Genomic DNA, 11,357 nt, shown 5'->3' with positions numbered 1-11,357 from the left:
AGAGGAAGAGGAAGGGCAATGAGAAGAAAGGGGCTGGCAGAGAGAGACAGAGACAGAGAGATTGGACTCTGCCAGTGACAAGTGGCAATATAGTACCAGCATCAGTCTCCCAATAGCCACCAGTCTACTGTGGATTCTGAAAGATTCTGCTTTCACTCCCCTCTCCTAGTAGAAAACACTCCAGAGGATGGGTGAACCTCATTACTTTTCCTCCTTGCTCATCTCCTTATCCTAAAAACTCCCCCTAAGGCTTGTCCATATTCACAAAGTCAGAAAGAGAAAAAATTGTTATGAAAAGTTTATTCTTTGAAATAAATTAGACTGGAAGCTCCTGGAAACCAGGGGGCAAGTTTTATTTATCTCTGTAGTTCCAGCACTTAGCCCAAGGCCTGGTACATGCTAGGCCTCGAAAAAATGTTTGTTGAAAGAATGAGTGATTTAATGAAGCTCAGGCTATAAAATTGGTGTGGATAATGTCAACAGTATCCTACATGAGCACTCAGAGATTTAGCATTATAAAATATTGAATCCAACTTTTCCAGTACTGACCATATTTGGCCCAGTTGGCTGGTGAAGGAGATAATCCTTTCATTCCTTCATTCTCCATGTGCTTCCTTCCCAGAGAGAGGAGGACCATTCTCCTCTCTAGCTTCCACGCTTGAACCTCCAAACGAGCACAGGACTGCTGTAATTAACCTACTGGCCCAAATCAGTTAATTATTCTCAAAGATTTACTTTTTAACAGCTGAAGCAATGAACTTGGATCCTCCTCACCGCCTCCTCTACTGTCCTTTCCTGCCTAGAGTTTGCTGTCTTGTGCAGTGGGAAGGCATTATTAGGTTAGCTAGCTCAGTATTTAATGGAGCTCGCATTTCTCTTTGACTCTATTAGTATCTTAGGATACTAAGTCTGTGTGCCTGCAGGGCCTGGAACTTCTCAGAGTATCTGGCAAAATTTCAAGGGGAAAATTAGACATTTTTTAGAAATTTACAATCTGATTAAAAAAATTTATTTTGAAAGTGTAGGACAAGTTGTGTATGCATTGTTCTTTATTTTATATATTTATACAGTTTTAGATTTCTTTTAAAAGCTTTTCCAGTACTCTGAGGAGATTTGTACAGTCAATTAAATTATATAAACAAAGACCTAAACCGTTGCAATTCAAGCTCTTTTCATCTTAGTGACTTCATCTTAGCTACAGGAATTTACCTTTGAGTTGAGATTCTGAAAAGAAAAATCTTCCTTTTACAACATTTTGCCTCTGAGATTTGCCCTAAGTATATCATATTTACCAATTATTCTCTTTTGCTGCTATCCTGCTTTTAAAACATTTTTTAATTGACTTTTACCCAGAGATTCCCAGAATGCTTAAAAGTTCCACTTGAATTGGGGAAATTAATTCACCTTGTACCTCATATTTAACAGAATGGTATATGAGAAATAATGGCTGGGGTTTGAGCATCAGTTCTATAATTTACTAGCTGTTTGACCTTGGGCAAGTTATTTAACCTCTTTGTACTTCAGTCTCCTAATTTCTCCTCATTTAGAAAACGAGGATGATAACAGTCTCTCAGGATCATTGAGAAGTACACGTGAAATGTGCGTCTAGTACCCAGCACAGTGCCTGGTGCCCTCTGCTGTACTCTACTCACGTTCTTTAATGTCAGCACCTCCCTAACAACCCCAGGGGACTTCATGTCTGGGGAAATGAAAAGTGACTTCTCTTCATAAAAAGGTTGGGGACCTTCAGATGGAATCAACCTTGGAGGCTATTTACATGACATTTATTTTTTGCATTAACGCCAAACTTTCTGACTGGGAGTTCAGTACAAATAACTCACCAAGAATGTATATAGTTGAGGGGAAGTAGACTTACACTAACAGTACTAAATGTTCACTGAACATGCCACTGAAAATAACTAAAGCACAATGAAAATAGTAATGCAATTTGTTCTTGAGGTTCATTCATTTACGTATTGATTTGTTATCTTTTTCTCTCGACAATGTCTTTTGGAATTTCTAGGCTACAGCTCACTTTTTTAAGCTCAACGTAAAAGGAGAATAAAAGCAGGGGAGGCGGGGAATGGGGAGCTACTGCTAATGGGTATCAGGTTTCTTTTAGAGGTGATGAAAATCTACTGGAATTATATAGTGGCGATAGTTGCACAACGTTGTGAATATACTAAAAACCACTGAATTATATGTTTTAAAAGGGTAAATTTTATGGTATGTGAGTTATGTCTCAATTTTTAAAAATAAATAGAAGCTGAATAATTTCAATTGTGTGACATGTAAAATAGGACCAATATAAAACATGGGTGTGAATACTGAAATAATGTGCAATAACATAATCGTAAAGAATTCTACCAACTTCTAGATATCTGAAAATGAACTAGTGTCTTTGGGGATACATTGAAAATTATTTACAATAAAAATTCTGCTTTCAGTTATAGATTTTACAAATCTGTGTTGAACACCATGAATCCAAATATCTGCAGGATAAATGTCTAAAAGCTCAAGCAGTCTCAGAATTCCCAATGATAAGTCTCCTGTTTTCATTTCCTTGGAATTAAGACCCCAGAATCCTCCCAGAACCCCACCCCCAAACTTCCTGTCATCTTCCTCTATCTTCTAATCTTAAATCATTTTATACCCCAAAAGTGAAATATGCCCAAAGTTGTACATCAGCTTGCTGTTTTTCTGGTGTTTTAGGGGCCTGAGGAAGAGGTTGGGGCAAATGAGCCCCTCAAACAAAGCCAAATAACCATCTGTTTTTATTATTCTTTGTGAACTGATGGCCAGTTTTGGAGAGATGCTATCCCCCCCTTTCCCTCTATCTTTGTTGTAGACACAAAGAGTGGGGCATTGCTTCCCCTCCCCCAACCCTTGCCCATCCTCCAACTTTGTTTGTCTAATTAATCAAACAACAGCTTTAATGTCTTCTAGGCTGCCTGGAGCAGGGACGTGACTATAGCTTCATCAGTAATAGTAATACTTAAAATAATGTATCGATAGAATTGGGTGGCTACCAGAAATTAGGGTTCAGAGAGGCAAAGCTAGTGGAGAGAATGGTTTGGGGGAATCATCAATCTGGCTTTGAGAATGATAATCCCTGCTATAGAATTTCCCAGAGCTGAAGTGAAATATTCTCCCAGTTACCAGCTTTCCTGGTCTGATTTGCCTAGTCACCAAGCCAGATTTCCCCCCTCTACTGATATTGTGAAGAACATAGAGTGCTTTAGATAAAGAATACAGCTTTATGGTCATTGCAAAACAGTATATCCTTATTATAAATGAAAACATTAGCAGTCAAGGTGGTACATCAGTTTTGTAACAATTTTGTTAGCACAAGTTTATTGCTGAAAACCTGGGTATCCTGAGAAAATTCAGTCTCTGGACCTCAAGCCTGAGGACCAAACCCTAGACTTAATGATTTGTTGATCCACTGCCCTATGAGAGATCCAACCTGGACACATATCCCCCAAAACATCCTCGTTACCTAACAGTGATATTTAAAGCTTGATAAGACAACTGGTTGGTTTGTTCAATTTAATTAACTGGCCATTTTGGATAATTTAATCAAACTAATCGTAGTAGAAAAAAAATTACCCACTTAGGTTCAGTGGCTGGGACTGCAAAATTCACTGATAAAAGACAGATTAAGTAGAAAAAAAAAACAGTTTATGAACATACACATTCTGCATTTGGGTGGGAGAACTCAGTCATGAGTAACTCAAAGGGGTGGTCAGAACTTGGGCTTATATAGCATCTTAATAAAAGAACAATTAAATTGTAGAGAACTGACAAGACAAACGAAAGGGGGTTTACATTTTTAGTGGCAAACTGTGGGAAGGTAAGATGCTATGGAAAAAACCCAAAGGAACTTTTTGGCCAACCCAATACAGTTGACCCTTGAACAACATGGGTTTGAAAGGCAAGGGTCCAGTTATACGCAGATTTTTTTCAATAAATCCTTCCTACAGTATACCATCCCCTGTTGGTTGAATCTGCTGACTTCCAACTGCGGGTATGGAGGACCCATTGTAAAGTTACACATGGATTTCCAATTCCCCGGGGGTTGATGCCCCAAAACCCCTGACTTGTTCAAGAGTCAACTGTATATGGGGGAAATTAATGGAAGATAAAGATTATTTAGTAAGACTTGTTATGTAGATTCTTCTTGGTGTCCATCTCTGGGCCGATAGAGTCTAAAGTTTTCTCCTATTCATTAAGAATTCTGTCCTTCTTGGTAAAGGAAAGGGAGACACGTTTACAAATTTATGTCCTGCTTTTAGGCAAATAGGGGGAAGGCAGAGAGCTTTTCTTGTATCTGCTTCTTCTCAATCTTCTTTAGCTCAAAATAATCCTTATGCCAAAGTGGCATACTTTGGAGTGGCATATTGTGATACCCTACATAATCAATTTAGGCAGATAAATAGGAGAAAATGTCATATCAGTTAGCTGATATTTTGAATATGAGTCAAAAATATAGGCTATTTTTAATTGTTTATTTTTCCAACAGTTGGGTTACATATATTGAGATGCTATTTGGTAGAACTAGGGTGCCTTTTGTGAGATCCTGCTCTGAACATGATGCTCAGGCCTGCAAATGCCTTTGGGGTAAAGGGAAATTGGAACTCTTCCTTCTCCTTATGTTTTTGGGACCAGATTCAGCTGGAAGCAACTGGTCTCAGGAATGTACTGAGTCAGACATCCATTCATTTCACTGCATGGATTCCACTAGTTAACTGATTTAATAGTCCTCTCACTCACTCTTTATGTGATGCCTAGGCAGTCAGTTAATTTGATACAAACAATCACTCACATTGGCCATTTTACTGAATTTTTAGGCTGGTTTTAGGCTGTGCAATCTAATTGTTATTTCTGATTAGAAGTCCTTATTGTTTTTTCTCACTTGTTTTCATCCTGACATTCTTGTTCTCATTATATTGGAAACTAAAGACAGGCACAAAAATAATCTGCAAGGACATATCAACAAGGCAATCCTCTTAACTCTCCTCCTTTCAGGGGCCCCCAGGTTTGGAAAAGTCCAGTGGCAATTCAAGTAAGGCTTCCCTATGGTAACTGAATTGAAAAAAGATTAGTGTTAAGTATATATGTGGGTAATGGGGGCGGGGGTGGTACTTGTGTGTGTGTGTGTGTGTGTGTGTGGGTGGGTGGGTGTTGAAGTTGGGAAAAGTGGAAATGCTACTGTTCTGGACAGGAACTCAGAGAGGTGACTGAAAAACAAACTAAAAAGGAAGGCCGATATACATTTAATCATTTCATGATCTGCACCTCTAATCCTCACCTTTATAACCAGGGCATGTATATCCAGACTTTTGCATTTAATAGTTTATTTTCTCCTTCAAAACCTCATCTGGGGACTTCCAGTGGTTAAGACTCTGAGCTTCCAATGCAGGGGGTGAGGGTTCAGGGAACTAAGATCCCACATGCCGGGCAGTGCAGCCAAAAAAAAAAAAAAAAAAAGTGTGAGTCGGGGTGAGAGGGACAAATAAGATTTTTCCTGAGATTTTTAGCAGAGGAGAAATTCCTCTCAAGAGCATCTTTTTTTAAAAAAACTTAGCGTTAAGTAATCTCACAATAAATAAAAGGTATTCGCTAGAAAAAAATTAATTCAATGTGATTTACCATTGTTTAATTCTGCTAGCCAAGCTGCACTTGTCCTGAAGAGCTGCATAATTTATTCAAATGACCTGGGGCTTTTAAAGTCAATCTTCCAGCAGAAAAATTACCCTCTGCCCCCAGGAGAGTGAATTTTTTGTGTTGTACTGCTTCCCATGACTGACATTTATTTGACTCTCAAGTGTATTTACATTGTTGGCTCAACTTGGAGTTCTTTACTGAATCAATAATATGCTATATTTCTCACTTCAAGTGGTGTCAATATTATTATTCCTTTGCTTTTCCTTTTTTCTTTTTTTGCTTTTTTTTTTCCTTATTTCCCTGCAGTTACATAGTTTTTCTTTGACCGGTGAAAATTTTTACTCCTAAGATTATAAAGAAACAGAGTAAATGTCCTCTTAATCTTCTGGGAAATGTGTGCCTCTTTAAACTTTATTTACGTCAGAACTTACTGTAATGAAGGACAAAATCTCTAGACAAGGTCCCCTGCTCGTCGGGGGTGTTCAAGGCTAGGTCTCCCAGAGGCGAGCCTGCAGTTTGTTCTCAAAAGTTTATAGCTCACCTCCTGGCTATTTCTTTAAAAGGGGCATGAGAGGGGGCTAGAAATAGAGCAGGGTGGGAATCTGACCCATCGTGACCACTCAGGAGGCTCTGGCCTGGAAAATTCCCCTGTACGTGGTAAAAACAAACATTCAAAATAGAGGGAGAAACCAGGCTTAAACAAAGAGTGAAACCAGTTCCCATTTCAACTCTCCTGCCGATAACCATATGTGCCCGCTCATTTGTTTCCCAAACATCAGTTTTCCATCATTTGGACAGAGTCTCAACCTGAATCTGTCCAGAGCATAGGAAGCAAATATTTTGAGATTTCATAAAATGCTTTGTCTGTATATTAGGAGCATTGCTTCATGTTCAGTCTACCGAAAGAAACAGTAAAATGGTATTGTGCAAACCTTTGAATCCTACTATATTTTTCAGGCAATGGTGACCTCTTCTTGCTGGTCCCATCTGCCTGTGCACTACAGGATTGACTTCAAGATGAACGGAGAAACAGACAAATGTCAAAAGCCATCTGTTTTGTATCATGTCATTTGTAATTTTGTCTTCCGTCACCCACCCTCCCTTCTTCGTTGCGCTCCTTCTGCCAGACCGTTACTTAGGTCCCCAGCTACTTCCTCAGAGCCTGCCTGCCCTCGTCCTCCACCTGCAGCCCGCAGCCTGCAGCCCGGGTAGGTGCACTCTTACTGCTCTCAGAAAAATATGATCAGGAGAAATAACTGGAATCCTTTATACCCATGTAAGTGTCCTGGGTTCTCTGATTTTCTGTCCTCACTGTAGTAAACTAGTCACACATTTCACCTACCTGTGGTGTCCATTTTGGGAATAAAATGAAGAAAAATATTTTCTCCCACATAACAAATCTTCAAACTCTTTCTCCCTTCTTTAATGCTCTGTAACAGCTTATGAATGGTCAGCAGGGACTTTTTGTAAATGTTGCATGTTTTCTCTTTGCTAGGACAAAGGGTGAGATTAAAGGACCAGCTAATGCTCCCTCCTGTAGTGTGGAGGTTAAGAGCGTCAGCTCTGACTTTTAGAGTGCCTTAGTTTGAATTCAAATGTTCTCATTTAATAGCTATGTGACTTCAGAAAAGTTATTTAAACTCTGTGAGCCCTAGTTTCCTGATTTTTAAAATGGAGGTAATATTAATAGCCTATAATAGCATCTACCATGTACTAGGCACGGTTTTAAGCACTTTAAATATATAAGCTCATTTAATTTTTATAACTCCATGATGCAGGTAATTAACATCACCCCCATTTCTCAGATGAGAAAACTAAGACATGAAGAAGGAAAGTAACTTGGCCACGGTCATGGAATTAGCAAGTGGTATAGCTGAGCTTGTGAACCAGGCAGTTGGAACTCAGAGGCCATGTCCATACCAGTGTGCTATATTGCCTCTCCATTAAAGTATCGAGTAAAAAGCACTTGGCACAGTATTTGGCATATGGCGTTTATTGTCAGCTGGTATTATCACTTCTTATGTACTTAACTTTCTTCTTTTTGTCACTCCTGCTTCTACTAGAGTTATTGTGTAAGGCTAATCACCCCCACTCCCACAAAAAGAAAAACAACCGTGATCTAGGCTGCAGTAGCTGCCTAATCCTTCTCACCCTGTGTGCTTTGTATTTAAACCGCAAATATGACAGAGACCCATGAAAGGAGATGCTACATGTTAATACTTCTTTTAGAAGACATGAGAATTATATCCCTACTATCACCACCTCTCCAGCAACAAGCCAACAAAAATTGCTTAAAGCAAGGGAGAAATTTTAGACTTCAAGTAAAGTTGCTGCTGTTCTTTAGTAAGCAGGGGTAAATTTTTCAAAAAGTAATGAAGGTTGCGAAAGATGCTGATGGACAAAGACTCTACTACTAGAATAAATTCCCTAGTCTCCACTCCTTAACTCATTTTAGAATGCCAGTATCAGGGTAAAAGAAAGAGAAAATTCTGCAAATAATTATATTCTTCTTTTAAAGTAAGCCACTGACTTCAAAATTCTCTAACACATTTGTGGAAACTTCATTTTTTTGTTTGAGATTTATTTGAATGAGCTGTTATGATTGGAGACAGTGAGAATTTCAGATTAATGTTTTGCAGCCAAAAAAAAAAAAACTCTGGAAAGCTGGCAAGTGTTCATAAGTCAGCCCTAGAATTATGTAGGTTGAAGGCTCCCAGTGGACAGACCGAACATATAAGAAGGAAACCAGAGATCTGGTGCTATTACGTCCCCGAGTCTAAGGGAACGAATAAGCACAGAATTAAAAGCATTCTTCAGCCTGAATTTTTAAGGTAGGTCTGCACAATTTATATATACTCTGTTTGGAAAGTAGAACATACATTAAATGAAAATATTTTTTATGGATGAACTTTTCCTTTTTCCTGTATTTTAACACTATTTTGCAAAACTCCTAAATTATTTAACTGCTGTTTCTCTTACAGGGGTGCACTTAGGAACTAGGCAAGCTGATTTATGATAACTAAGCTTTAAACTCCAACAACCAGTAAGTCTTCAAGTGGGTTTATTTTAGATTCTTTCATGTTAATTTGTTAGGTCAAGATTATGAAAGAATAAGCTTTAGACAAAAATTGTAAGTTTGCTGTTTATTAGGAGATTCTTTGCTGATTACATTTTCACTGAGTAGTTTATTTATCTGTGTTTTGAAACTATCTAAAGGAATAGTTGTTCCTTTACTGTGTTTATCTTCAGCTAATTTTCTTTTGTTTTAAAATAAAGTTGCTACTAAAACTAACAGTATCACAAAAACCTGAATATTGATCAAAACATTTGAGAGCCAAGTAGCACTGTTACTACTTAGTTGTGTTAAACTAAAATAGCAAAGGAAAAAATGATACAATTATATCATGATTAATCATTGATATTCAATTCTTATTTCATTGAGCAATATAACTTTTTCTACTTGACCCTAAATCAGATTTGGCTATTTTTTTCTTTTTCTTTTCCTAATTGAAAAAGAAAATAGATTTTCTTTTAAATGGATTAAACTTAAGTATCTATATGTAAAAGTAATAGTCTCTATTAAAATGTGATGGGGGCTTTTAAAAATATGCACATATCCCATAACTACCTCGTAATTATATTATTATTGTGAAAAAAATCGAAAAGTAGAACTAAAGGAATTATTTTTAATCAGTAAAAACCAACCATAATCCCCCATCCCAATATGTTCCTTTTTGCATATTCTCTTTCAATCTTTTGTACACTTACTTATTTTTTCCATAGTTTATGTTACTTATATTTTCCATTGCTGGAATGATTTGTATATAATTAGTTACTTGAATAAGGCATTTCTCTACGCAATAGCAGGCAGCAGTGTGGTTTCTAGAAAGTATATAGAGTGAGATATGTGCTTAAGTGTTTTTGAAATGCTAACTTGTCTTATTTCTCAGTTCCTTCTTGTTTCACGCGTTTCCTATTCTGGCTAACCTTTTGAAATATTAGTTTTCTTTAAACCTTTTCACAACATAATAGAAAAGATGGGCAAAATGTAGTTTTGTTCAGAATTTTCAGTCTTGATGCTAGAATGTCTTTTAACTTCTTGGTATTATTGAGAAAACTCTCTTTTCTTCTTCAAGAAGTAAAATCCATTCTTATTTCATAAGGCATGCTTCCGTTTCCCAACATTGTCTATAACCATCCACCATTTTTTGCTTTCAACAAACTTTTAAAATGCTAATGACTTGATGATGTCCTAAATTCTGTATGTGCTCTGAGAGGTTTTTGTTGGTTTTTTTTGTTGTTTTATTTTCCCCAGAAGGTGTAAGAATTAGGAGCAGCTGACATTTCAATCAATATGAAGGACAACTTCACCCTTGCCACCATAAGCAGAAACATTACCAGCAGTCTTCACGTCGGACTTGTGAACATTTCTGGCAATGAGTCTACCTTTAACTGCTCACATAAGCCATCAGATAAGCATTTAGATGCAATTCCTATTCTCTACTACATTATTTTTGTGGTTGGATTTCTTGTCAATACTATAGTGGTTACACTGTTTTGTTGTCAAAAGGGTCCTAAAAAGGTTTCCAGCATTTACATCTTCAACCTGGCTGTGGCTGACTTACTGCTTTTGGCTACTCTTCCTCTCTGGGCAACCTATTATTCTTACAGATATGACTGGCTCTTTGGACCCGTAATGTGCAAAGTTTTTGGTTCTTTCTTGACCCTGAACATGTTTGCAAGCATTTTTTTTATCACCTGCATGAGTGTTGATAGGTACCAATCTGTCATCTACCCCTTTCTGTCTCAAAGAAGAAATCCCTGGCAAGCATCTTATATAGTTCCACTTGTTTGGTGTATGGCCTGTCTGTCCTCATTGCCAACATTTTACTTCCGAGATGTCAGAACAATTGAATATTTAGGAGTGAATGCTTGCATCATGGCTTTCCCACCTGAGAAATATGCCCAATGGTCAGCTGGGATTGCCTTAATGAAAAATATCCTTGGTTTTATTATCCCTTTAATATTCATAGCAACATGCTATTTTGGAATCAGAAAACACCTACTGAAGACCAATAGCTATGGGAAGAACAGAATAACTCGTGACCAAGTTCTGAAGATGGCAGCTGCTGTTGTTCTGGCGTTCATCATCTGTTGGCTTCCCTTCCATGTTCTGACCTTCCTGGATGCTCTGGCCTGGATGGGTGTCATTAATAGCTGTGAAGTTATAGCAGTCATTGACCTGGCACTTCCTTTTGCCATCCTCCTGGGATTCACCAACAGCTGCGTTAATCCCTTTTTGTATTGTTTTGTTGGAAACCGGTTCCAACAGAAGCTCCGCCGTGTGTTTAGGGTTCCAATTACTTGGCTCCAAGGCAAGAGAGAGAGTGTGTCATGCCGAAAAAGCAGTTCCCTTAGAGAAATGGAGACCTTTGTGTCTTAAACATGAGAGTGGAATGCATGTTATCAACATGGTTACTTGGTTTGAGATCTCCCTGCATTATCTTTTAATGGCTTTAGGAAAATAACAAGTTTTTCCCCTTGATGTAATCTTCTCTCACTCTTCTAGAACAGGAAACCAAATGTAACTCTAAGTTTTATCCTCCAGTGACTTTCAAGAATTGCCCAGCTTTTTTTTTTTCTGGTCTATCTGTACAAGACTGTCACTGGGGAAATGTATCCATAACCAA

The 11,357-nt window shown here is 37.9% G+C and overlaps 1 protein-coding gene across 1 annotated transcript; it reads left to right on the top strand.

Moving 5' to 3' along the window:
* The first annotated feature begins 9,989 nt into the window (after positions 1-9,989).
* On the top strand, positions 9,990-11,110 carry AGTR2 (angiotensin II receptor type 2). Its single transcript, XM_068533963.1, has one exon. The coding sequence runs from the start codon at positions 10,022-10,024 to the stop codon at positions 11,108-11,110; it is 1,089 nt and encodes a 362-aa protein (XP_068390064.1). The 5' UTR covers positions 9,990-10,021.
* Positions 11,111-11,357: the final 247 nt, after the last annotated feature.

Source organism: Eschrichtius robustus, chromosome X (assembly GCF_028021215.1).
Source record: "Eschrichtius robustus isolate mEscRob2 chromosome X, mEscRob2.pri, whole genome shotgun sequence".
NCBI classification, from domain to species: Eukaryota; Metazoa; Chordata; class Mammalia; order Artiodactyla; family Eschrichtiidae; genus Eschrichtius; species Eschrichtius robustus.
This window is presented reverse-complemented; position numbering and strand designations above follow the sequence as displayed.

What these genes read in the sequence shown, in the direction of transcription:
- AGTR2 (XM_068533963.1), top strand. Translation starts at nt 10,022, where the DNA reads ATGAAGGACAACTTCACCCTTGCCACCATAAGCAGAAACATTACCAGC.